At 47.7% G+C, this 24,031-nt stretch overlaps 8 protein-coding genes across 10 annotated transcripts; 4 read left to right on the top strand and 4 right to left on the bottom strand.

The window, feature by feature from the left end:
• Positions 1–714: 714 nt before the first annotated feature.
• Positions 715–2,117, top strand: LOC108078598 (salivary glue protein Sgs-3). Its single transcript, XM_017172519.3, has 3 exons — positions 715–873; positions 948–1,270; positions 1,332–2,117. The coding sequence occupies exons 1-3, from the start codon at positions 741–743 to the stop codon at positions 2,115–2,117; spliced, it is 1,242 nt and encodes a 413-aa protein (XP_017028008.2). The 5' UTR covers positions 715–740.
• A 1,097-nt stretch (positions 2,118–3,214) lies between these two features.
• Positions 3,215–6,054, bottom strand: Tasp1 (Taspase 1). The gene is made up of 4 exons (XM_017172902.3): positions 5,934–6,054; positions 5,407–5,604; positions 4,351–5,342; positions 3,215–4,266 (listed from the first exon to the last, which is right to left on the bottom strand). Exons 1-4 carry the CDS (start codon positions 5,944–5,946, stop codon positions 4,183–4,185), a joined length of 1,287 nt encoding a protein of 428 aa, XP_017028391.2. The 5' UTR covers positions 5,947–6,054; the 3' UTR covers positions 3,215–4,182.
• Positions 6,009–11,168, top strand: ClC-c (chloride channel protein 3). 2 transcript variants are annotated; one of them, XM_017172897.3, is made up of 10 exons: positions 6,009–6,263; positions 6,787–7,114; positions 7,793–7,959; positions 8,018–8,221; positions 8,285–8,917; positions 8,979–9,196; positions 9,268–9,828; positions 9,891–10,054; positions 10,117–10,330; positions 10,393–11,168. In XM_017172897.3, exons 1-10 carry the CDS (start codon positions 6,177–6,179, stop codon positions 10,481–10,483), a joined length of 2,667 nt encoding a protein of 888 aa, XP_017028386.1. In that variant the 5' UTR covers positions 6,009–6,176; the 3' UTR covers positions 10,484–11,168. The 2 variants fall into 2 exon arrangements, with proteins under 2 accessions (XP_017028386.1, XP_070141020.1); XM_070284919.1 differs by lacking the exons at positions 6,009–6,263; positions 6,787–7,114 and adding an exon at positions 7,567–7,685.
• Positions 11,121–12,948, bottom strand: LOC108078817 (uncharacterized). The gene is made up of 4 exons (XM_017172900.2): positions 11,870–12,948; positions 11,564–11,822; positions 11,315–11,508; positions 11,121–11,261 (listed from the first exon to the last, which is right to left on the bottom strand). Exons 1-4 carry the CDS (start codon positions 12,700–12,702, stop codon positions 11,201–11,203), a joined length of 1,347 nt encoding a protein of 448 aa, XP_017028389.1. The 5' UTR covers positions 12,703–12,948; the 3' UTR covers positions 11,121–11,200.
• A 71-nt stretch (positions 12,949–13,019) lies between these two features.
• Positions 13,020–15,304, top strand: LOC108078617 (ATP synthase subunit beta, mitochondrial). 2 transcript variants are annotated; one of them, XM_017172541.3, is made up of 3 exons: positions 13,020–13,161; positions 13,221–13,609; positions 13,703–15,303. In XM_017172541.3, the coding sequence occupies exons 1-3, from the start codon at positions 13,131–13,133 to the stop codon at positions 15,164–15,166; spliced, it is 1,884 nt and encodes a 627-aa protein (XP_017028030.1). In that variant the 5' UTR covers positions 13,020–13,130; the 3' UTR covers positions 15,167–15,303. The 2 variants fall into 2 exon arrangements, with proteins under 2 accessions (XP_017028030.1, XP_017028029.1); XM_017172540.3 differs by having other exon boundaries at positions 13,083–13,161; positions 13,209–13,609; positions 13,703–15,304.
• A 295-nt stretch (positions 15,305–15,599) lies between these two features.
• On the bottom strand, positions 15,600–17,883 carry LOC108078616 (ATP synthase subunit beta, mitochondrial-like). Its single transcript, XM_070285703.1, has 3 exons — positions 17,747–17,883; positions 17,299–17,687; positions 15,600–17,204 (listed from the first exon to the last, which is right to left on the bottom strand). Exons 1-3 carry the CDS (start codon positions 17,775–17,777, stop codon positions 15,732–15,734), a joined length of 1,893 nt encoding a protein of 630 aa, XP_070141804.1. The 5' UTR covers positions 17,778–17,883; the 3' UTR covers positions 15,600–15,731.
• A 545-nt stretch (positions 17,884–18,428) lies between these two features.
• On the top strand, positions 18,429–21,739 carry IleRS-m (Isoleucyl-tRNA synthetase, mitochondrial). The gene is made up of 6 exons (XM_017173007.3): positions 18,429–18,744; positions 18,807–19,086; positions 19,142–19,346; positions 19,402–20,595; positions 20,654–20,990; positions 21,045–21,739. Exons 1-6 carry the CDS (start codon positions 18,580–18,582, stop codon positions 21,681–21,683), a joined length of 2,820 nt encoding a protein of 939 aa, XP_017028496.1. The 5' UTR covers positions 18,429–18,579; the 3' UTR covers positions 21,684–21,739.
• Positions 21,733–23,959, bottom strand: IntS9 (integrator complex subunit 9). Its single transcript, XM_017173008.3, has 3 exons — positions 23,818–23,959; positions 22,594–23,751; positions 21,733–22,533 (listed from the first exon to the last, which is right to left on the bottom strand). Exons 1-3 carry the CDS (start codon positions 23,824–23,826, stop codon positions 21,733–21,735), a joined length of 1,968 nt encoding a protein of 655 aa, XP_017028497.1. The 5' UTR covers positions 23,827–23,959.
• Between the last annotated feature and the right edge of the window lie 72 nt (positions 23,960–24,031).

Genomic DNA, 24,031 nt, shown 5'->3' with positions numbered 1-24,031 from the left:
CTGTACTGTGAACTAGCTGGAAATGATTATGCTACCGTGTTCCTCTCGTGCAAGTTACCCAAGATATACTTCGATTCGAATGTCGGCGAATGTGTGGATACTAAGCCTGCTGAATGCACTTAAAGAAAGGATAATTTAACAAAGATTTTAGCCACAAAATATACATGTGAATCCATGTATTCCTTTGTCTACTTCAAACAGAAATTTTTCATTAAAGTAATTATATAACGGTGTATATTTTTGTCGTAAAAAACCTTGAGAACCTTGAAAATTGTTCTGTTGGATGTTTTCCATAAAAACAGCTTTATGAGATAATATACCAAAAATAAAGTAATACGAGCTGAAAGAGTCTTTGAAGAATACACGTTCGGACGGCCAAATTACAGATAACATGATTCAATTCCCGAAGAAATGGCTATTAACCTTCAAAATCCGGATAATAGTACCTTTTCTAAGACGTTTAGGCAAAAACAAATTGCTGTCAATAGCTGATATGCGGCGGCACCTCTTACCTTCAATATCTTGTTTTATTAGGGAGGATTTTCAACAGCGACGTAGAGCTCCAAATCTGATAAGTAATATTATCAACTAATATCCCCATAAACAGCTGAAGGTTTCCGCCGAAAATGATTTCTGCAAAGCGGAACTCTCCGCTATATAAGACAGCAGATCGCAGCTGGAGATCATATCAGTTTATAGTTTAGTTTAAACTACATCAACGCGTTGAGTTTCAAAGGAACATGCAAAGGATTATTGCGACCATAGCCATTGTGGCTTCTCTCTTGGCCTTTGTGGGCGCCCAGACCTGTCAGGAGTGCCAGACGGACAACGATGTCTACTGCCTCAACCAGACCTCGTACCAGAATTGCATGAGTGAGTCCAGGAAGCAATTGTAGATTCCAGATTTTACCTTCAATATCGATAATTATTGCGTTCCCTAAACCCAGAAAATGCCGCCTTTGGAGCTGTAGAGACCTGTCCCACGGGCACCGTTTGTTCAAATTCCGCAGACGTTTGTGTGGACAGCTCCCAGGTGGATGGCACCACTGTCCTGGACGTGTGTGGAACCACGGGTGGTAATGATGACTGTCAAGTGTGTGCGACAGGTGACAAGTTCTCCTGTGTCAGCAGCACACAGTTTGCCCGTTGCTCCTCCACCGGAGAGCTCATCACCTCCACTGTGTACAGCTGCGACGAAGATGAGGTTTGCATTATCGATTCCTTGAGTCAATTTGGAACTCTCTGTGTGCCCACTTGTGCTGCCGACTATGTAAGTTTTCTCAATGTCACACAATAAGCAAAATATAAACTAATTATTGCTCCGCTCTTAGGTGGGCATGGAGGCAACCTGCAGCAACAGTGTCTACCAGCCGATCACTACTACCGCAGCGCCGGCAACAACGCCCAGTGCCGATCAGAGGCAACAGGCTTGCAGGGATGCGGAGCCCAGTTCCAGTCCCAGTTATTTCTACACGCGAAACTACGATGACTCCGCGTGCAATAGTTATCTGTACTGCCAGAAATCGGGCACCGACAGCTGGGTGGCCCTCTACATGACTTGTTCCGCCTCGAGGCCCTTCTTCGATGTGAGCGTCGGCAACTGTGTTTCGACACGGCCGGCCAGCTGCTCGGATACCACCACGTCTACCTCTACTGTTGCGCCAAGCTCTACTCCTACTGATACTCCAACTGATACTCCAACAGATACTCCAACTGATACTCCAACTGATACTCCAACTGATACTCCAACTGATACTCCAACTGATACTCCAACTGATACTCCAACTGATACTCCAACTGATACTCCAACTGATACTCCAACTGATACTCCAACTGATACTACAACTGATACTCCAACTGATACTACAACTGATACTCCAACTGATACTCCAACTGATACTCCAACTGATACTACAACTGATACTCCAACTGATACTCCAACTGATACTCCAACTGATACTCCAACTGATACTCCAACTGATACTCCAACTGATACTCCAACTGATACTCCAACTGATACTCCAACTGATACTCCAACTGATACTCCAACTGATACTCCAACTGATACTCCAACTGATACTCCAACTGATACTCCAACTGATACTCCAACTAACTAACTCCAACAAATTTAAACATATAAACATAGTTGGGAAATATATGTAATCTAAATAATCATTAAACAATAAAGAAAGCTAACTTTGGCTAGCCAAAGTTTGTATACCCTTGCAGGTAACAATTAAAATTATCATAACTAAGCCAAAAATGCATTAATTTCGATTCGAAAAGCAGTTTTGTGTTAGTATTTATTAATTAAAAAAAACTGCATACCAAATTTAAAATTTTAAGAAATCAAAATTTTTGGCCATTTTTGCTAATTTTAATTATGTAACCCCTTATCAAATTTCGCAAGAATTGCCAAAAAATCGATTTCTTCCGGGCATGTCTAGAAAGATTCGCATATTGATGCTGATCAAGAATATATATGGTTTATGGGGTCGGAAACGTCTCCTTCACTGCGTTGCAAACTTCTGACTAAAATTATAATACCCTGCAAGGGTATAAAAATAAAAAATTTCTTAGACTTAGATATGACTTAATTTCTACTCTGACTAACCACAAATTATCCTAACATCCTTGCAGCACAATAATCACTTTGTTAAATAAAAAATATATTAAAATTAAACAATTAAAAAAAGCGCAAAGTACCTGTGGAATTAGTTAAATAAGTTATAGTTAAATATCAGAATATAATGCAGTAGTTAATGGATACGAGTCCCGAGGTACTCACGTAGCATTTTTATTTTTCCAGATTTTGTATCAAAGTTGAAAGTTGAAACCCCGAATTTTACCAAAAAAACAAGTTACTTTGTTAAATAAAAAAATATTATAAAATAAACATTTAAAAAATGCACTCAAGACGGATTTTTAAAATTGTATAATTTTAATGGTATTAGTAAAAGAAGATATAGCCTAATTTCAACTTTAGCACTTTTAAGGAGAGCGTTTTAAACTTTTTGATAATCATGCATTAAACATCAAACGGCCTCCGTTCAACTATGCATAACTTTATCAATTTTGCTACGATCGATGTGAAACTTTGACAAAATATTCTTAAGATATTGGACAATTACTTTAAGAGAAAAAAAATTAATTACCATACCCTTAATAGAAGCATCACTTTTACGGTGCCAATGCCATTAAATGAAAATCCCTCTTTAACCGACATGTAAACAATCTTTAATAAACATTTAGTAAAATCATAAATCCTAAAAAAAAAATATCAAGTTACTGGTTTGATTAGCTATAGCTACCAGCCTAAGCTCTTAAATACATATGACTACAGTCAGGGACACGATCTTAGGCAGTATAAATCATCAGCTAATGGAGCTCGCTCACATTTGCTCTTGCTCTTCGGGGATTACAAATGGGGTTCTGGGAAAGCCTCGAGATGTTTAGCAATAAATATATGTGCCATGAAATACCATTTGGATATTGGATTTTACAAAACGAATGTGTTTAGAACAGCTCGCGTCATAAGTATATGCTTGTATGTACAGTCATTGGTTTACGCTAAAAGTAAAAGCATTTTCGAAATAATCAAATCATATTCTCGGGACCTTGATATTGTGTGTGCATGCTGCGGCTTCTGCTGCTGCTGCTGTGTCGTCGAAATTAATGGGTTATGTTCTGTACATTGATGGCCGTAAACACTTGGACACACAGATGCACACACACACACACGTCAGCGCGTCTAAATATACATACGGATACAAACATATGCCCCCACTCGAATATGATATGCCGCCGGCTGATTTATCTAGCGCACACGGCTGTTCCCAGGAGCAACGGAGCAAGGGGGTTAGCCAGCACACATTTGAGAAATCCTATTTCATTGCTAGCAGTACACTACGTACACAAACACAGTTCTGGCTTACGTTCTACGAGAGAATTTACAATAAAAGTTTTCGCTTAATTATCTTAATATTTCGGCAAAGACAAAGCCCTGCCTCCGCCGGCGCCGGCTGTCATATAGCCACCATATAGCATTGGCAGCGATTGTCGCGGCAATTAAACATTAAATCAAATGAATTGCAGATGCGCCGCGGATAAGGGGGGCAAGCAGATGCGGTCCGCAGCCAGACACTGCGGCTAGTTAGTTGGCCAGCCCAGTCCGGCCCACATCTAAATGCGCAAATGGAAATTCTGGCCATTGACGACGCACGATCGGCCTGGTACGCTGTACGTGGGCAGCGGCGAGTGCACAAACTGCAAGAAGAAGACACACGGGAAACGGATTATGGGAAATGATGGATGATGTGTGGCTGCTGGCGGCTATGCCTGAGTACGAACCTTTGGCGCCCGCTGCGAGGTCCCCATGTAGCCGACGCAGAAGGACTGGGTCGTGTGGCTCCACATCACCTCGCCGCTGCTCTGGCCCGGATAATAGAGCAGGGTCAGGGCCCCGGCATAGAGATCCTGCTGCCGAGGCAGCAGCGGGGAGTCGAGGAACTTTTGCTTGAACGTCCGGTGTAGACTCGTCACCGCACAATCGTTGCTGAAGGCCCCGTTGCAGATCTCTCGGGCCAGGAGCGTTTTCATCAGGTACTCACCGTTGCCGGTGGTGCAGGTAGCCACGGCCAGCTTATCGGTATCGGTGGCCCAGCAGCCGGCTCCGTACGTGGCCGCCTGGCCCACCCGTCCGGGAACCTTGAGCAATATGCCGCCAGAGCTGCAGCCCGCTGCAGTATTACCAGCGCCATCAACGCACACAGCGCCCACGGTGTCCAGGGCGGCGGCTAGCTCCACCTCGGCGCCGGGCTCGGGCACTGGCCCCGGCACCGGCTCTTCGGAGGCCTCCTTGCCCGACCTGCAGTTCATCACCATATCGTATTTGCTCTTGTAGTGATTGAACTGGAACTTGGCCTTCGAAGAAATCAGAACGGAGGGATCGACCATGGAGCAGCCCACCTCATCGGCATACCGTTCGGCTCCAGTGCCGGCGAGAATCATCGGTGGAATGCGCTCCAGTAGCTGTGGACTGGCCTGGGCGTCGCAGATACGTCGGGCCAGCTGGATGGGATTTTTTACCCGGCTGACGTTCGTGCAGGCACCAAAGTTTAGGGTGGATCCGTCCATAATCGCCGCGTCGCACTGCACGGATCCGTCCAGGCAGAGATTGGAGCCGAAGCCGGCGTTCGTGTAGCCGCAGTTCTCCAGCCGGACGATGGCCGCCTCACAGGCATCCACGGCGGAGCCGCCGTTGCGCAGTATCTCCGTCGCCCGCAGGCACGCCTCCTTGATCACCCGCTGGTACTTGGTCTCGTCTATGCAGTTGCCAGCCCCTGAAAACGGATGGCGGCCATCAATCATCTGGCCGTCGGTCGGGGCGGATCCGTGTATACAAACCTGTGTGCACCGCCACAAAGCCGGCCATCTCACTCTCGTTGTTTATGCTGGCGCGCTGTGCTGTTGTTGTTGGCCCAACCGAAATCCGTGCTGAGTGTACGGCGTAAACAAATTCGGTGACCAGAGTGACCAGGCGGAGGCACCGAAAAAATGTGTTGATACAATAATACTGGCAGATCCAAGAATCCGGAAAATATACTGGAAAATATGTTCATATAAAATGCACCGTTATATTGTAAATATTTACAAGTGAAGCACGGTTCAGAAAGGGACTGTCTGCGGACTGAAAAATATTTATTCTTTTGAAATTTGACCGCTTTTCAAAGATTACTTTTGAAAACAGTTTATTTGAGAGATCAGTCATCGCAGTAGAGTTATCGGCTCATTTTCGATAATCCCAACATCTGGTATTAACTGGCTTATCACGCTCTGGTCACACTGAATGTGGTTTTTTGCAAATAAAATATTCGCACACAAAAGTAAGCACTTTACCAATGAAATGTGTACTATATAAGTGATTAAAATACCTGTTCGATCCATCCCAATGCCAAGCCAAACGAGTGCACACCTCCAAAGCGAGTAAAATGGAAAGAAAGTGAAGTGATTGGCTCCAACAACTGTTTGTGTGTGTTTGTACTTAGTGACGTGCGCTCGCTGCGCTGCTACTGCGCTGCCTCGACTGCAACGCAAAAACGCAACAAAAATTTGTGAATAATTTGGAATATCTAGAATTATACGCGTAGAATAGCAGCAGCTGGACAGGGACAGGAATGGAAAAGTTTCCGCTTAAGGGCAGCAGAGAGGCTGCGGCGGAGGGCAACAGCTACATAACCGCCTACCAGACGGTGATGAAAAAGGTACGCAGCCCACATACGTGATAAGCCCAGGTGGGCCTTAACCCCATCGCCATCACATTACGCACAAAAACACGTAAATAGGTGGTGTCTTTGGCTTGAATATTTTGTGTTAAAAATAATCATTATGTTATCTATTAAAAAGCCGTTTAAATTAATTATAAAAGAAACCGGAAACTATCTTAGAAATAACAGAATCAGTTCAATTTCTTCTTAAACTCTTTGAGTTTACTTATCACTTGAGAATTCACACGAAATTTACTCACCACAGATTTAGCCCAGCTTACTGCCCAGCGATAGTTTCATTCGCTCGAGTAATCACATTATCCGGATCCAAAAACATCTGACACAAGGGGGCGGAAATGCTAGAAATTATTCAGAATTTCACGCACAGATGTGTGTATTGTATGCCGATCCTAATCTTATCAGTTTCAATGCATAAACAAAGCGCCCATAAATCCCCCTGAGATCCCCCGAAAGCCATATCTGATATCTGATTTGGGTTTCGTTATTTTCTCTCTTCCAGTCGAACGGCCACACGAACGGAGCTACGGGCGACAGTGACGGTAGCTTCCACGACCATCCGCTGGCGCAGCACTCTAAGCTGACCACTTCGCTGACAGCGACGGCGGGCACAGACGAGGAGGATATGATCGACATCACACCGCGTTCTAGTCCGGGCGATGTAATCGGTGGCGGCATCGGTGGAGGAGGCGGAAGCAGTAGCGGCTATCACCGGGAAACGGCCACCGAATCGGATACTGAGCGAGAGTTTGGACACTCAGGTGGCCACAGTCAGCGAACAATGCACCAGCATGTGCCAACTCACAGTGCCTTCGGTGATCCCATGGACGGTGAGTTCAGAAGTGAGAGAGAGGGCGAGAGCGAGAGATCGGGATCCCATTGCGCAAAGCGTCTGCTGTCTGCGGTGTTAATCAAGATCATGATCATATGAGTACGCTCCGCTTTTTCGGTGGCGTGGCACACAGCTGTACTTGCTCCAAGTGGGGAATTCAATTCAATTAATATCCACGATCATTAGCAATCAGACATATGTGCATAATTGCGGCCTCAGGGGAATCAATTCCCTGTTTGGACAAAGAGTAAAGGCACGATAGGTAAACACAGTGCTCCATAGTTTAGTCACGTGATGCTAATTCATGATATTAAGTGACTTAACCAACTGGCAGAGCTGTTTATTTGAATGAAAATTAAATGTATTGTATGAATGTGTTGGGTAAATACACTAATTCACATATATATAAACTCGATAGCAGCCGAATTATGATGTTAGCAAATGGAGCTCAAATCGGGGAATATAACTCTCTGTTTACAGAGTCGTAATTGCCAGGAAGAAGAAATTACCCACAAGAAACAATCAAGTAAATCAAGAATATAATAGTCAAGTATCCCTGTGCCCCCAATGTAAGTGAACCTGAATCTGAACTTTGATCATTGCTAACGAACATGAAGAATCCAAGCTTGTGTTGTCAAAATGGAGATAATTTATGTGCTTATGTTTTTATCTTTAGGAGCACTGTCCTTCTATGGCTCCTCGGATGTGCAGGATGATATTCCGGGGATTGGTCAGTATGAGGATTTCCATACCATCGACTGGCAAAGGGACATTGCTCGAGATCGGATGCGACATCGCTACATTGTGAAGAAGCGGCAGGACTCGCTGTGGGATTTGATCAAGGTAGGAAGCTGCTTTTTTTTTGACCATAACAGAACTTATCTTTATATTGTGCTTCCAGGGCTCCATTGATGCCGGATCTGGGTGGTTGTGCGTTCTACTCGTCGGCATTGCCGCTGGCTGTGTGGCCGGCATGGTGGACATTGGCGCCAGTTGGATGTCCGACCTGAAGCATGGTATTTGTCCACCCGCCTTTTGGTTTAATCGAGAGCAGTGCTGTTACCCGGCCAAGCAATCGGTGTTTGAGGAAGGCAACTGCTCGACGGTGAGTTGTGTGCTGCCTTAATAGTAACGGAATAACTTGATGCGCCGTCTTCTCTTATAACAGTGGAAGACCTGGCCGGAGATATTTGGCCTGGATCGAAATGGCACCGGACCGTATATCGTCGCCTATATTTGGTATGTGCTTTGGGCACTGCTGTTCGCCTCTCTCAGCGCCTCACTGGTGCGGATGTTCGCCCCATACGCCTGCGGATCGGGTATACCGGAGATCAAGACCATCTTGTCGGGCTTCATCATACGCGGCTACTTGGGCAAGTGGACGCTGCTGATCAAATCAGTGGGTCTGATGCTCTCTGTGTCCGCTGGCCTTACGCTGGGCAAAGAGGGACCTATGGTCCATATTGCCAGCTGTATTGGCAACATATTCTCGCACGTTTTCCCCAAATATGGAAGGAACGAGGCCAAGAAGCGTGAGATTCTATCAGCAGCAGCGGCGGCCGGCGTTTCAGTGGCTTTCGGAGCACCAATTGGAGGAGTTTTGTTCTCGCTGGAGGAGGTATCCTATTACTTTCCCCTGAAGACCTTGTGGCGTTCCTTCTTTTGTGCCCTGATCGCCGCTTTCGTGCTGCGATCGCTGACTCCATTTGGCAATGAGCATTCCGTGCTTTTCTTTGTGGAGTATAACAAACCGTGGATTTTCTTTGAGCTCATTCCCTTTGTTTTCCTGGGAATAATGGGGGTAAGGTTCTTTTGTTTACTTACTTTTTGATACATTTTAATAGTTTTTGGTACATTTTCAGGGTGTGATTGGTACGTTTTTCATCAAGGCGAACTTGTGGTGGTGCCGCTATAGGAAATTCAGCAAGCTGGGCCAGTATCCCGTCATGGAGGTGCTCTTTGTGACTCTGGTCACTGGCATCATCTGCTACCCGAACCCCTTTACCCGCATGAACATGAACGAGCTGATCTTCCTGTTGGTCAGCAAGTGCTCGCCCGGCGATGTCACCAATCCCTTGTGGTGGGTTTCAAATATTTTACAATTATTTTGTAAATTATCTCTATTAATTTAAAAAAATTTTTTTCTTTTAGCGAGTACAAACGCATGAACATTACGATGGGCAACAGTATCATTGAGGTCACAGAGCCTGGCCCTGGCGTCTACAGCTCCATTTGGCTGCTGATGCTCACCTTTATACTCAAGCTGGCTCTGACTATCTTCACATTTGGCATGAAGGTGCCGGCGGGTTTGTTTATTCCGTCCCTGCTGCTGGGCGCCATCATGGGCCGCATTGTGGGCATTGGCGTGGAGCAGTTTGCTTACAGCTACCCAAATATCTGGTTCTTTACCGGTGAATGTGCGGACAGCAATCTAATTACGCCCGGACTGTATGCGGTGGTGGGTGCGGCAGCTGTTCTGGGCGGTGTCACACGCATGACGGTCTCCCTGGTGGTGATCATGTTTGAGCTGACGGGCGGAGTGAGATATATTGTGCCACTGATGGCCGCTGCCATGGCCTCCAAGTGGGTGGGCGATGCTTTGGGCAGGCAGGGCATCTACGATGCGCACATTGCGCTGAATGGTTATCCGTTCCTGGACAGCAAGGAGGAGTTTGCGCACACAACTCTGGCAGCGGATGTTATGCAGCCAAAGTGAGTAAATTTAGTAGAACAAAGGAGCTTTATACATTTTATTTACTTTATTTACATTTCAGACGCAATGAAACCCTAAATGTCATCACCCAAGACTCCATGACGGTGGACGATGTGGAGAACCTGCTTAAGGAAACGGAACACAATGGTTATCCGGTGGTGGTGTCCCGCGAAAATCAATACTTGGTGGGCTTTGTGTTGCGCAGGGACCTGAACTTGGCCATAGGTGAGCGTCTCACTCATCCTCAAGCTGGTGTTTCCCTAGTTAACCTGAGTTATCCCTTCCAGGCAATGCCAAGCGTCTTATTGAGGGTATTAGCAGCAGCTCCATAGTATTATTTACCTCTACTCAGCCCACGCAAAACCTGGGACCGCAGCCTCTCAAGTTAAAGAAGATCCTGGACATGGCACCTATCACGGTGACGGATCAAACGCCGATGGAAACGGTGGTGGATATGTTCCGTAAGCTGGGACTGCGCCAGACGCTAGTGACACACAATGGGTGAGTGTGCTCTCCCTGGAAACCAGTAACAAGTAACTACAATTCTCTATCTTTGTTTGCAGTCGCCTGCTCGGCGTGATTACAAAGAAGGATGTGCTGCGGCATGTAAAGCAAATGGATAACGAAGACCCCAATACAGTTCTCTTCAACTGAATTTATCATCAGCCAATCAGCCGCTTCTAGTTATTATTATTATTATCGCGAAACCAACTATATTTGATATGTGCAAAGTGCAGATTGCAATCTAGGCTTAAGTGAAAAGTAGAACAGAGTGTGGAGTGATCGGAATGAACGGACTGAAGCTAGCAGATTGGGCGTGAGAGATTTAGCAAAATTGTGTGTGCAGTTCTATTATATATTTATACATATATCGCGTATATCTCGTTAATGTTAATTGTATAATTTATTTATTACGCTAGGCAAGTGTCTATATAGGCAGGCCATTTTGTAATTACGTCTTTGTAAACACTCGTACGCAACACACATTATTTTTACATGTCCACCATGATACCACAAGCCTGCGGATGAGGAGTAAGTAGAGAATCTTTTATTTTTATCGAGATCCCCAAGAAAAAGAAACTGCTTATTTTAATGCAATATTATCAAGCTTTAAGTTTTCTTCTGCATTTTGTTTTTTTGAAATTATACACAAAGAAAGTCTTGTTTATACAAATGAAATTATATATAGTCTATATCTACATGTGGTATTTGTTAGAGATCTGGAGAAATTTTAAAATAAACTCGTGTAAATAGCAATCCTAAGAGAAGAAGATAGAGCCGTACACATTAACATTAAGCAGTCATTGCAAATATAAGCGATTATTTCAAAAACTGACAACCTGATATTTTCAATATATTCGATATGACTTATTAACGTTCCACGTAAAAGATTTGGAACTCGTCGCCATAGAGACCTGTGATTAGCCAGCAGCTGGAAACGAACTTACTTTAGTTCAATTTTAGTTCCTTTCGACCTACCCTTACCCATTATCGCTGCTTCGGATAATACTGCCTTTGCCGCGCAGTGCTCCCTTGACATGAGCCTGGGCACCATCGCTCACCCTGTAATACTCGAGGGCTCCATCGCTGGCAGGACAGTAGATGATGTTGCCATCCCGGCTGCAGGCGATGACATTCTTAAAGGGTAAAGGTATCTGCACTATCACCTGCGCCATATCCTAGAGAGTAAGGTATTAAGCAGAGTTAATGGTCAACTAAAGGATGTGGCATTACCTCATCTGTGAGTCGCAGATCGTGAAAGAAGGCCTGGCCGCTGAGATCGCAGCTAAGAACAAACGGGTTTCCCTCCATTTCCGTGCGTATAAGAGTAGAGACCATGAACCGATGCTGTCTAAGGGCCAACAGTTGGATTTGGCGCCCTGTGCCCCAACACCTATAAATGCCACCATCGTTGGTGCCCAGCACAAAGTCATCAAGCCCCAAGGCCACCATGGCTGTGGGCTCCGAGGTAACCGAGGCGGGCAGAGAGTACCTAAAGAGATCCATTAATTAGGGTTCCATTTACACAAAAGCACTCACTCCCAGTCCAGAGACATCTGTTTGGTCAAGTCCCAGCGGCGAACACTTCCGTTGGCATAGCACGCCATCAGTAGGTTTTCCCGGGGCCAGTCCAGAGCCACAGCCGCTCCTTGGGCAGAGGACAAACTGTGAAGCTGCCTGATGTCCACGTTGCCATCACCACCAGAGCCTCTAGCCTGCTCATACAGCCAGACGAAGAGCTCTCCGTCCATCGTAGAGCCGGCAAACATGTTCTTGTTGAAGGGATTCGTGCAGAGACTTTGTAGGCAGGACTTCAAGGGTAGGGTCTTGGCTTCTTTAAAGAACACATAGTTTCCATGGGACATCCTTTGGGGAACGAACAGCTTCAACTGTTGGTCTACATGCTCGCACCAGTCGTCGTGGGGAGCCACCGTGGTTGCCACCAGGACTGGAGCATTGTTGGTGTGCACGCTCAGCCAGATGGCCAGGCCCTGTGAGTTTTCCGCTCCGCCCATGGCCAGTTTCTGGTAGGTGAACACTTGCAGTTCCTCCTCCAACCGGCATTGGCTCATCGTTAGATCCTCCATCAGCGGAGTAGGATTCATCAGTTCCCGCTCCACTATGGGGCATATCTGGCGCAACCACTTGGCCAGAGCCCGTTCATCGTACTCTACGTCTTTGCTGCTGATTTTTAATAATTGCTCCGTTTGAGTTGCCATGTCCAGTTTCTCCTGTGTTCCGGTGGCGGTGTCCCGGTTGGGAGGCGGCGGATCAGTGCCTGTGCAGTTGTCGACCAGCGCATATTGCTTCTCCAGCGGCTGGGTAGCCGGAAATTCGACCACCGGCGAGTTGTAATGCGATAGAACGTCCATGTTTCATGTGTTTTCTTCCACTGAAAACCAATGTGTTTGGGCTTTGGGACTTCACTTTAGGTAGCCATGGCAACCGATAGAATCCACTTGTATGCTTGCTTAAGTGGGAACTTCTCTGGAGATCCTTTCCTTTCTCTTAATGCTCTTCCTCTTAAAATGTACTAATTTAGTTTTAATTGTATTCTTATTCTTAGTTTATATGAAATATATTTTCTATATAATTATTAATGTATAAATATTTTCATAAATTTGTTAGCCAATGAGCACAATAAAAAAAGGTAGCGACAACCCACTAAATAAAAAAATACAACCATTAAGTCTCCAATTTAAGCAGGCTTGGCTTTCATCAGTCACTTGAAGGCTGTCATCATTAGCAGGATTAATTTCAGGCGAGACAACTTTTAAGGAGCGAAGAAAATTAAGTGAAAATGTTGGTGACTTGGGGAAGATTGGCCACAGGTAAGCCCAACATGCTGACCATTATCCCTCCTTTATCTAATTGTTAGAGTCCATGTCAGCCTGTGCCAGAATCGGGCTCCAAATTGGCCACCAGAATGGGGGTCACTTCAGAGGCCTGCAGCGCAAACTGGCTCAGGTCCCCCTCCTTGACCATGCTCGCTTCCTTCATGCATCCTTGGTGCGGTGCGACGATAAGGACAACCTGAGTGACGAGTGCAAACCCGAGCCAAAGGATGTCTGTGAGAACGAAGAGGATGTCAAGGAAAAGGATACTGGCGATGATGAAAAGTCCGGCGACGGAGTCAAGAAACTGAAGGGCAAGGGTCGTGAAGGCGTAATTCATGCTGTCATCGGTCCCGTCATCGATGTGTACTTCCCGGACGAAATTCCGGAGAATCTGAATGCTATGGAGGTGGTTGATGCGCCGATCGGACGCCTGGTGGTGGAGGTGTGATATTATTTTCGGTTTCTTTCTAATTTTAATTTATTTCCCATTAATTTCTATAATAGTTTATTAATTTACTATATTTCGTTCGTTTAGGTCTTCCACCACCTAGGTAACAATGTGGTGCGCTGCGTAGCCATGGACTCCACGGAGGGTCTTAAGCGCGGCCAGAAGGTCATCGACTCGGGCTACCCGATCCGTGTCCCGGTGGGCAACGCCGTCCTGGGTCGCATCCTCAACGTGGTGGGCGATCCCATCGACGACCGCGGGGAGATCAAGGCGGATAAATACTCATTCATCCACAACGAGGCTCCCGAACTGGTCGACCTGACCGTCCACCCAGAGATCCTGGTCACTGGCATCAAAGTGATCGACCTGCTGGCCCCCTATGTCAAGGGCGGCAAGATCGGTCTGTTCGGCGGCGCCGGAGTGGGTAAGACCGTGCTCATAATGGAGCTTATTAACAACATGGCCAAGTCCCACGGTGGATACTCGGTTTTCGTGGGTGCCGGAGAGCGCACCCGCGAGGGCAACGATCTCTACCACGAGATGATCGAGTCGAATGTCATTTCCCTGGAAGACGACTCCTCGAAGGTGGTGCTGATATTTGGTCAGATGAACGAGCCGCCCGGCGCCCGATCCCGCGTGGTGCTCACGGGACTGACCATCGCCGAGTACTACCGGGACATTGATGGCCAGGATGTGCTGCTCTTCATCGACAATATCTTCCGCTTTATTCAGGCGGGCTCAGAGGTGTCTGCCCTGCTCGGCCGCATACCCTCGGCGGTGGGTTATCAGCCCACTCTTGGCACCGACATGGGTTGCATGCAGGAGCGCATCACCAGCACCCGCAACGGCTCCATCACCTCCGTCCAGGCTGTCTATGTGCCCGCCGATGATCTCAGCGACCCGGCGCCAACCGCCACATTCGCTCACTTGGATGCCACCACCGTGCTGTCGCGTCCCATCGCCGAGTTGGGCATTTACCCGGCTGTGGATCCCCTGGACTCCTCCTCGCGCATCCTCGATCCCGACATTGTAGGCGAGGAGCACTACAACGTGGCCAGAGCGGTGCAAAAGACACTGCAGGCCTACAAGTCGCTGCAGGACATCATCGCCATCCTGGGCATGGACGAGTTGTCTGAGGAAGATAAGCTGACGGTGGCCAGGGCCCGGAAGATGCAGCGCTTCCTCTCGCAGCCGTTCCAAGTGGCCGAGGTCTTCACCGGGCATCCCGGTAAGTTGGTGCCTGTAGAGAAGACAGTCGAAGGCTTCAAGCGGCTCCTGAACGGGGAGTACGACGATATCCCAGAGATCGCCTTCTACATGGTGGGCGACGCTGAGGAAGTGCTGGCCAAGGCCACTCAACTGGCCTCCTCCATGCAGCCGGATGCAGCTTCTAAGGCGCCGAAAGGAAAGGAGGGAGAGGCCAAGAAGGATGATAAAAAGAAGGAAGGGAAGGAGGAGGAGCAACCGAAAGGAGATGCTAAAATAGAGGAGAAAGGAGAAGCCAAGGAAGAAGACAAAAAGGATGACAAAGACAAGCCCAAAGAGGACTAGTGATTCAATGGATAACAGCATCGAACACTGGAAAATGGGACATTTTCTGTTACTATTGCCTTTTCTCACTAGTAATTATTAACATTAATTATAATTTATAAATAATACAAATATTTTAATATTAAAAATAAATTCAAGACAACGAACAGAAGGATTGGAAACAAATGCCAGTGCAATTGGTTGGCCATTTCGAGTACCTGGCGGAAGGGGGTAAAGGTTAGGGTAATATCAGCCGTTTTGTTAGCTAGGAAGGAATGCAGTTTTCTTACTCAGAAAAAGCAGATCGCAGGATGGCATAGAAAATTTGTTGATACATGATTGGGATCAAATCCTAGCGTAAATTGTTCGCCATTCCCATTTCGAGTACCATGATAACATAAAGCTGTCGGCCAACGGTGCTGACGTCATTGGTGGATTGTGGGAGAGACCTTGGTGAATGTCATTATATATTTTATTTGTTATTTTAAAATATTTGTCTTTTATAATAACTATATTACAAATTAGTAGTAAGAAAAGCTAGTAGCTAATTTATTTTCCCATTTTCCAGTGTTCGATGTTTGAATCACTAGTCCTCTTTGGGCTTGTCTTTGTCATCTTTCTTGTCCTCTTCCTTGGCTTCTCCTTTCTCCTCTATTTTGTTGTCTCTTTTGGCCTCTCCTATCGGTGGCTCCTCCTTCCCTTCCTTCTTTTTATCATCCTTCTTGGCCTCTCCCTCCTTTCCTTTCGGCGCCTTAGAAGCTGCATCCGGCTGCATGGAGGAGGCCAGTTGAGTGGCCTTGGCCAGCACTTCCTCAGCGTCGCCCACCATGTAGAAGGCGATCTCTGGGATATCGTCGTACTCCCCGTTCAGGAGCCGCTTGAAGCCTTCGACTGTCTTCTCTACAGGCACCAACTTACCGGGATGCCCGGTGAAGACCTCGGCCACTTGGAACGGCTGCGAGAGGAAGCGCTGCATCTTCCGGGCCCTGGCCACCGTCAGCTTATCTTCCTCAGACAACTCGTCCATGCCCAGGATGGCGATGATGTCCTGCAGCGACTTGTAGGCCTGCAGTGTCTTTTGCACCGCTCTGGCCACGTTGTAGTGCTCCTCGCCTACAATGTCGGGATCGAGGATGCGCGAGGAGGAGTCCAGGGGATCCACAGCCGGGTAAATGCCCAACTCGGCGATGGGACGCGACAGCACGGTGGTGGCATCCAAGTGAGCGAATGTGGCGGTTGGCGCCGGGTCGCTGAGATCATCGGCGGGCACATAGACAGCCTGGACGGAGGTGATGGAGCCGTTGCGGGTGCTGGTGATGCGCTCCTGCATGCAACCCATGTCGGTGCCAAGAGTGGGCTGATAACCCACCGCCGAGGGTATGCGGCCGAGCAGGGCAGACACCTCTGAGCCCGCCTGAATAAAGCGGAAGATATTGTCGATGAAGAGCAGCACATCCTGGCCATCAATGTCCCGGTAGTACTCGGCGATGGTCAGTCCCGTGAGCACCACGCGGGATCGGGCGCCGGGCGGCTCGTTCATCTGACCAAATATCAGCACCACCTTCGAGGAGTCGTCTTCCAGGGAAATGACATTCGACTCGATCATCTCGTGGTAGAGATCGTTGCCCTCGCGGGTGCGCTCTCCGGCACCCACGAAAACCGAGTATCCACCGTGGGACTTGGCCATGTTGTTAATAAGCTCCATTATGAGCACGGTCTTACCCACTCCGGCGCCGCCGAACAGACCGATCTTGCCGCCCTTGACATAGGGGGCCAGCAGGTCGATCACTTTGATGCCAGTGACCAGGATCTCTGGGTGGACGGTCAGGTCGACCAGTTCGGGAGCCTCGTTGTGGATGAATGAGTATTTATCCGCCTTGATCTCCCCGCGGTCGTCGATGGGATCGCCCACCACGTTGAGGATGCGACCCAGGACGGCGTTGCCCACCGGGACACGGATCGGGTAGCCCGAGTCGATGACCTTCTGGCCGCGCTTAAGACCCTCCGTGGAGTCCATGGCCACGCAGCGCACCACATTGTTACCTAGGTGGTGGAAGACCTAAACGAACGACAATATAGTAAATTAATAAACAATTAAAGAAATTAATGGGAAATAAATTAAAATTAGAAAGAAACCGAAAATAAAATCGCACCTCCACCACCAGGCGTCCGATCGGCGCATCAACCACCTCCATGGCATTCAGATTCTCCGGAATTTCGTCCGGGAAGTACACATCGATGACGGGACCGATGACAGCATGAATTACGCCTTCACGACCCTTGCCCTTCAGTTTCTTGACTCCATCGCCGGACTTTTCATCATCGCCAGTATCCTTTTCCTTGACATCCTCTTCGTTCTCACAGACATCCTTTGGCTCGGGCTTGCACTCGTCACTCAGGTTGTCCTTATCGTCGCACCGCACCAAGGATGTATGAAGGAAGCGAGCATGGTCATGGACGGGGACCTGAGCCAGTCTGCGCTGCAGGCCTCTGAAGTGACCCCCATTCGGGTGGCCAATTTGGAGCCCGATTCTGGCACAGGCTGACATGGACTCCACCAATTAGATAAAAGAGGTATAATGGTAAGCATGATGGGCTTACCTGTGGCCAATCTTCCCCAAGTCACCAACATTTTCACTTAATTTTCTTCGCTCCTTCAAAGTTGTTTCGAAATTAATCCTGCTAATGATGACAGCTTCAAGAGACTGATGACAGCCCAGCCTGCTTAAATTGGAAATGTATGGGTTGTCACATTTATGGTGTTAACAATACTTTCTATTTAACCTTTTCATGAATAGAATATTAGAATATTTTGAATAAAAGGGAATATAGTCCAGCATTAAAAACGGTATATTGAAGATCATAGAGCAAAATTTATTTAAAATAACATGTTAACTTAATAATTACATTTTTAATTATTTTTTTATTCTGGCAGGATTTAAGCGTATAATAAAATTGTGTCGAATATTAATTTAAGTTTAGACGGTTTATGTCTAGTAAATGTTAATAAATGCTTTCGTTGAAAGATGAAATGATGTATAAAATAAAAACCTATAGTACTCCAAATTATGTAAAAACAAAAACTTAAAATTAAAATATAAGAAATATTTTTTTTACAACATTTTTTATAAAATAAAAACTAATAATATTTTATGGAGGATGAAATTATTTATAAAATAAAAACTAAAATTTATCTGAAAATAAGAAACTTAAAACCAAAAATATATAAAATAACTATAAGAATTGTACAATTGTAGAAATTTGTTTATAGTAAAAATGTAAAAGTAAAATATCAATAAAATAATTTCTTTTATGTTTACGTAAATTCGTACTTACGATCCACACCCGCATACACAGTGTAAACGGCACTTACGTTCCACACACACTGTGCCGGCGCTGTTACGTTTGCTCTCTTCCTCTTCTTCGGCTGCAAAATGCTTCGTGTTTTCAATTTTCGCATTGGAAATCGCTTATATTGTGTGAATGCGGCTAGGAAAGATGCAAAAAAGTACACAGACACCATTAACCTGCCGAGGACGAAGTTTCCCAACCGTCTGACAGCAGCCAAACGGGCGGAACAGGAGCGTCTGGTCTTGGAGGTAGGTTTCTGGTGACCCTCAGCTGAGAAATATTCAATTTAGACGTGGTGTTTTTCTTGTAGGGGAAGATTGCAGTGTCCTATGAATACCAAGAGCAGCAGCAGGAACTGGAAAAAAGGCTACCCACCTTTGTGCTGCACGACGGGCCACCCTACGCCAATGGCCAACTGCACATGGGCCATGCCGTCAACAAGATCCTGAAGGATGTGACGCTGCGACAGCGAGTGGCCCATGGCCAGCAAGTCAACTACATTCCCGGCTGGGACTGTCACGGCCTGCCCATCGAGCTGAAGGCCACGAGTGCTGCTCCGGGGCAAAATGCCCTGGAAATCCGGCAAAAGTGTAAGTGATTCCTTGACTTGCAGCACTTGAAATCATTTAAAAATGCTTCTTGCAGCCCGCGCCTTTGCCTTGGAGGCCATACAGTCGCAGAAGGAGGAGTTCAGCAGCTGGGGTATACTGGCCAACTGGCGCAAGAACGATATATACATGACCTTCCAGCCAGAATTTGTAGTCAATCAACTGCAGATGTTCTGCGATCTCTATGACAGGGGTTTGGTCTATCGGGACTTGAAGCCAGTCTACTGGTCACCATCGTCCAGGTAACATGTGTAACACCTTGGAGAGTTAAAGATGTACCTATCGGTCTTCCATTAGAACAGCACTGGCGGAGGCGGAACTGGAATATGACCCCAGCCACACAAGTCCCTCGGTCTATGTCAGATTTGCCCTCAACCCAGACGGACTTGAAGTAGACGCCAAGCAGATTTATGCACTCGTATGGACCACAACTCCCTGGACACTGCCGAGCAATCAAGCCATCTGCTACAACGAGTCTCTGGAGTACGTGTTGGTGAGGCTCCAAGGCCACAGCCCAGACGACCTATATCTCATGGCCTCGGCTCTAATGGCAGACTTCGAGGCCAACACGCAGCTCAAATGCGAGGTGATCCACACCCTGAATAGCAGCTCCTTAAGCAAGCTTACCTACAAGCATCCCATAGACCAGGAACAGTCAGACTTGCCCTTCTTCGAAGCCAGCCATGTGCAGGATAGCAAGGGCACGGGTTTGGTTCACACAGCACCTGCCCACGGGCCGGAGGACTTCCTGGTCAGTTTGGCCAGAAAAATACCCGTCAAGTGCTTGGTGAACGAGGAGGGTGTTTACACCAAGGAGGCTCCCAGCTTTCTAAGCGGACAATCAGTACTGGATCAAGGAAATCCTTTAGTCCTACAGCACATAGCCAGGGATGTGGTACATTCCGCCAAGCTGGAGCATTCGTATCCCATAGATTGGCGCACCAAGCAGCCGGTGATCATTCGGGCCAGCGAGCAATGGTTCATCAACACGGAGAAACTAAAGACCCCGGCTGCCGAGGCACTGGAGCGAGTTGAGATCTATCCCCGAACAAATGCCGAGGCCAGCAAAAAGGCATTGCTCACGCAGCTGCAAAAGCGTCCCTACTGGTGCGTTTCCCGGCAGCGGGCGTGGGGCGTTCCCATACCCGTTTTTTACAGCAGGGAAAGTGGCAAAGTGGTTATAAGTTCTGCTTTAATAGAACACCTCTGTCAGTTGTTGCGTCAAGAGGGTTCCATGGACTTTTGGTGGTCTAGGAAGATAGAGGAACTTGTACCGGCTGATATTGCCCAAGAACTAGGCTATGACATCAAAGATCTGATCAAGGGAAGTGATATTCTGGACATTTGGTTTGACTCTGGCAGCACTTGGTCGGCAGTGCTAAAGAAGGATAAAGTGGCTGATCTTTATCTGGAGGGATATGACCAATTCACAGGCTGGTTTCAGTCCTCACTGCTCATGAGCATAGCTGCTCGAGGATGTGCTCCCTACAAGTAAGTTTAAAGATTTGTATTATAAATAATACACTAATTAATTCAATTCTATTGAAAGGGCGCTCTTTGTTCATGGCTTTACAGTGGACGAGAAGGGCCACAAGATGTCCAAATCTCTGGGCAATGTTATCTCACCGAAGCAGATTACCAAGAAGTACGGCACGGATGCTCTGCGTTGGTGGGTGGCCTCCCATGGCACCCAGCACATGTCCATTACGGTGAGCGATAAGCTACTGCAGCAGGCAGCCGAGAATCTGAGCAAGGTGCGCGGCACCCTGCGCTACCTGAAGGGTGTGATTGGAGAGCAAGAAGCCAGCCAGGAGCGGGAACTTCTCCGCGATAGAAGCTATCTAAATAGATATTTGCTGAGCCAGTTGGTGGAGTTTGAATTGGAGGTTAGTGGGGTGTACAATACATTACATTTTCTTCTTATTCAAGTTGATTTTCAGGTGGCAAAGCTATACAACGCCTACGAGTACAATCGCGTGGTGGCCTGCATCCAAAACTTCATCGCCAATCAGGTATCTGCCGTCTATGTTCATCTCATAAAGGATCGTTTGTACTGTGGCGATGATCAAGAGCTACTTGCCATTCGCCAGACACTCACCCAGTGCTACCGACAGCTGTGCAAAAGCCTGTGGCCCATTGTGCCTTTTCTGGTAGAAGAAAGCTGGAGCTATTACGATATATCTGGCGGGGCTTTTCATGAGCAGAGGGTCCAAGCGAAACCCGAATGGGAGGACCGAAAGGCCACGGAGGTTGTGCAGGCAGCGCTGGATGTTAAAAGACTCATCAACCAGCAAGCTGGAGAGGTCAATACCTGGCATTTGGCTGTGACCATCAAAGGAAGCCAGCTGAAATTGCTAAAGGAACTGCATCCGGCTCTGGACGAGCCCCTCAATAATTCCGAGCTGTGCGAGCTGCTCCAAGTGGGAGCTGTACGTCTCGTAGAGTCAGATAATAGCGACGTTAGCTTGACAATTACTAATTTACAGACCTCGTTGTGTCCTCGTTGTCGTCGCTTTAGTCTAAATCCAGATCAAGAGACCTGCCAGCGTTGCTCTGCGGTAATGGACTCCAAGAACTAAGCCTTAAGTCACGTTGTTTTCTAGGTCTAAGGAATATATATTTATGTTTTTAAAAACTCTGTAAGCATTTCATGATCGTGTCCCGTAGTTTAAGGCGCGTTGTGGGCTTGCCGCCGCAGATAATGTGCGTCTCGTTGTCCTCGAACTTGATCACAGTATCCTCGGCCACCAGATTGAGTGTGATAACGCCGCCAGTGCGGTCCAACTTGATGTTGGAGAAGCCATCCTGCGCCAGCCGTTTCATTACAGCTTCCACATCAATGCTGCCGTACTCGTACTTGACGTTCTTCAAGACATCCTCCTTGGTGGGCGCACTGCCATTCGAGCTGGAATTGTCCTGAGTGCCACTGTCTGCACATGGCTGGATGCAGTGCACCTTGTCTTTCACCTGCAGCACCCCCGTTAGCGTGGAGAAAGTCACGCCAGCGGCCACCTCGCGTGGCGATATCTTCTGGGCCAGCTCCGAGGTCAAGTAAATGCGATCCAGCTTTCGCTTCAGCGGCAACCGTATAATTTCGCCACATTTGAACGTAATTATCTTCTTGTCCGGCTGCTCAATGAACAGATTCGGCGCCGAGGGATGCGGCTTTGTGTAGGCCTCGGGTATAACCAGGACATTCGGCTTGAGCTCCTTGATTAGCTTGTTGGCTTGCTGGTAATTCAGCGAGGTGTCGATGGGACAGTAGAAGGCCTTCATGGCCAGCGGCTGGAACGGGGCCAATACCTGTAGATAAGGAAAATCCGGCTCCGTGAAGATGATGGAATTGTTGGGATTGTTTCCCCACATTTCTATGAAGTGAACGGCGTCGCCGAAGCGCAGGCTCGGGTGGCCGCAGAAGACGACGCAGGGCTGTAGAAAAAATGGTATTAATAACTAGACTGGATCATCTGCTTATATCTGCCACCCTACCTGCCGAAAGTCCTTGCTAAATCCCTCCGAGAAGACATGGTTATAATGCTTCAGCTTGTTGTTTCGCAGGTAAAAGGCGTGCGGGAAAGGATCGTCCGGTAGATACACCTTGTTCTGCTTGGCCGAACTGAGCCACTCGGCCAGGATGTTTGAATAGGCCAAGGAGCTGTCTGCCACCGGGGATATGAAGAACATGGGCACATTGTTGAGGCCGGCGTTTTCAAGATTCTGGGTTAGGCACTCAAACAGATCGTAGACCACACCCGAGGGATAGCAGGGAATCAGAGCGGAACCGTTGTTCCTGATCGTCAGCGCCACATTCATGCAGAGCTCGCCCAGCTTGGTGTCCGGATTTACAGTGGGCGCCTGCGTCAGTCCGGTCATGATGAGGACATCGGCATGCTTCAGCGCCGACTGATTGATGGGCCGCGGATGTGTGGTCAGCGTGGATGAGCCGCTTACATAGCATATCTTCTCGTGGGCGGTGCTCAGCACCCAGTTGCTGGAACCCAGGCAGTAGCCAGAGCTCACGGGAGTGGCGATAAACGCTCCCAGAATGTCCAGCTTCTCGTCGTAGCCCATAATAGTCACCTTCGAAAGGCTGCCCTGGACATCCTTAAGGCTGAAAATGGTGCGCCATTTCTTGGCGCGGAACGCCTCGCTCAGCGGGCTGGGCAGCAGATGGAGCTTCTCCTTCCACAGACGCGCCGTGCAGGCCTTGGGCGACACCTCGATGTAGTCGACCAGTTCCTCGAGAAAGAACCGGCCAATCTGCAGCGTTGGCTCCGTGGCATAGACCTTGCCCTTGAACCCCGTGTTCTCCGTGATGTACGGCAGGGCCAGCATATTGAGATAGTTCGAGATAAGTATCACTTCCACCTCGCTGAAGTCGAGCATCTTGTCCATCGGCAGATTGAACTCCGGTGTCGAGTCCACGAACACCCGGCCACAGCACTCCTTCAGCTCACCGTCCATCTGGGGATCGTGGTCCCGACTGGGTATGAAGTTGGGCAGATTGGACCATTTCAGGGACTGGACGAAGGGCAGCGGCAGGAAGTTCAGCACCGTCTGCTCCGTCAGCCCGCAGTCCAGCATTATCCTCAGGCCCTTGAAGGTAATGATGTAACATGGCTTGGCCAAGTCCCCGCTGAGACAATACTGCAAGAGAGTCAAGTCACTTCCGCTGATAAAGGTGCTTTATGAACCTGGACCGGGATGACTTACCAAACGCATATTTAGAAAGCGGCAATCGCAATGACAGCGTTCCACCGGTCAAGTTTGTTTATATTTTGCACCAGGGATGGCCATGCATGTGGAACTGCAGACTGGTTCACCGGGCCAGTTCTTGGCCGGAACTAGTGGTTCTCAAAAGCTTATTAATTTAAAATTTAAATTCATTTTAAAGATTAGAACTCATTTAGAATTTATTATTTTAATA

Source organism: Drosophila kikkawai, chromosome 3L (assembly GCF_030179895.1).
Source record: "Drosophila kikkawai strain 14028-0561.14 chromosome 3L, DkikHiC1v2, whole genome shotgun sequence".
Classification (NCBI taxonomy): Eukaryota; Metazoa; Arthropoda; class Insecta; order Diptera; family Drosophilidae; genus Drosophila; species Drosophila kikkawai.
This window is presented reverse-complemented; position numbering and strand designations above follow the sequence as displayed.

Bases quoted from the DNA above. Each gene is read 5' to 3' on its own strand.
- LOC108078617 (XM_017172540.3), top strand. From the start codon at position 13,131: ATGTTGGTGACTTGGGGAAGATTGGCCACAG. The intron at 13,162-13,208 runs GTAAGCCCAACA...TCTAATTGTTAG, and splicing joins TTGGGGAAGATTGGCCACAG to AGTCCATGTCAGCCTGTGCC. The intron at 13,610-13,702 runs GTGTGATATTAT...TCGTTCGTTTAG, and splicing joins TCGGACGCCTGGTGGTGGAG to GTCTTCCACCACCTAGGTAA.
- LOC108078598 (XM_017172519.3), top strand. From the start codon at position 741: ATGCAAAGGATTATTGCGACCATAGCCATTGTGGCTTCTCTCTTGGCC. The intron at 874-947 runs GTGAGTCCAGGA...CCCTAAACCCAG, and splicing joins CTCGTACCAGAATTGCATGA to AAAATGCCGCCTTTGGAGCT. The intron at 1,271-1,331 runs GTAAGTTTTCTC...CTCCGCTCTTAG, and splicing joins CCACTTGTGCTGCCGACTAT to GTGGGCATGGAGGCAACCTG.
- IleRS-m (XM_017173007.3), top strand. From the start codon at position 18,580: ATGCTTCGTGTTTTCAATTTTCGCATTGGAAATCGCTTATATTGTGTG. The intron at 20,596-20,653 runs GTAAGTTTAAAG...TTCTATTGAAAG, and splicing joins CGAGGATGTGCTCCCTACAA to GGCGCTCTTTGTTCATGGCT. The intron at 20,991-21,044 runs GTTAGTGGGGTG...GTTGATTTTCAG, and splicing joins TGGTGGAGTTTGAATTGGAG to GTGGCAAAGCTATACAACGC.
- IntS9 (XM_017173008.3), bottom strand. The intron at 22,534-22,593 runs GTAGGGTGGCAG...TTTTTTCTACAG, and splicing joins TTAGCAAGGACTTTCGGCAG to CCCTGCGTCGTCTTCTGCGG.
- LOC108078616 (XM_070285703.1), bottom strand. From the start codon at position 17,777: ATGTTGGTGACTTGGGGAAGATTGGCCACAG. The intron at 17,688-17,746 runs GTAAGCCCATCA...AGTCCATGTCAG, and splicing joins TTGGGGAAGATTGGCCACAG to CCTGTGCCAGAATCGGGCTC. The intron at 17,205-17,298 runs GTGCGATTTTAT...TCGTTCGTTTAG, and splicing joins TCGGACGCCTGGTGGTGGAG to GTCTTCCACCACCTAGGTAA.
- Tasp1 (XM_017172902.3), bottom strand. The intron at 5,343-5,406 runs GTTTGTATACAC...ATCCGTTTTCAG, and splicing joins CTTTGTGGCGGTGCACACAG to GGGCTGGCAACTGCATAGAC. The intron at 4,267-4,350 runs GTTCGTACTCAG...TTCTTCTTGCAG, and splicing joins CCTCGCAGCGGGCGCCAAAG to TTTGTGCACTCGCCGCTGCC.
- ClC-c (XM_017172897.3), top strand. From the start codon at position 6,177: ATGGAAAAGTTTCCGCTTAAGGGCAGCAGAGAGGCTGCGGCGGAGGGC. The intron at 7,960-8,017 runs GTAGGAAGCTGC...TTGTGCTTCCAG, and splicing joins CGCTGTGGGATTTGATCAAG to GGCTCCATTGATGCCGGATC. The intron at 9,829-9,890 runs GTGAGTAAATTT...TTTACATTTCAG, and splicing joins GCGGATGTTATGCAGCCAAA to ACGCAATGAAACCCTAAATG.
- LOC108078817 (XM_017172900.2), bottom strand. From the start codon at position 12,702: ATGGACGTTCTATCGCATTACAACTCGCCGGTGGTCGAATTTCCGGCT. The intron at 11,509-11,563 runs GTAATGCCACAT...CTTACTCTCTAG, and splicing joins ATCTGCGACTCACAGATGAG to GATATGGCGCAGGTGATAGT. The intron at 11,262-11,314 runs GTAAGGGTAGGT...GTTCGTTTCCAG, and splicing joins ATCCGAAGCAGCGATAATGG to CTGCTGGCTAATCACAGGTC.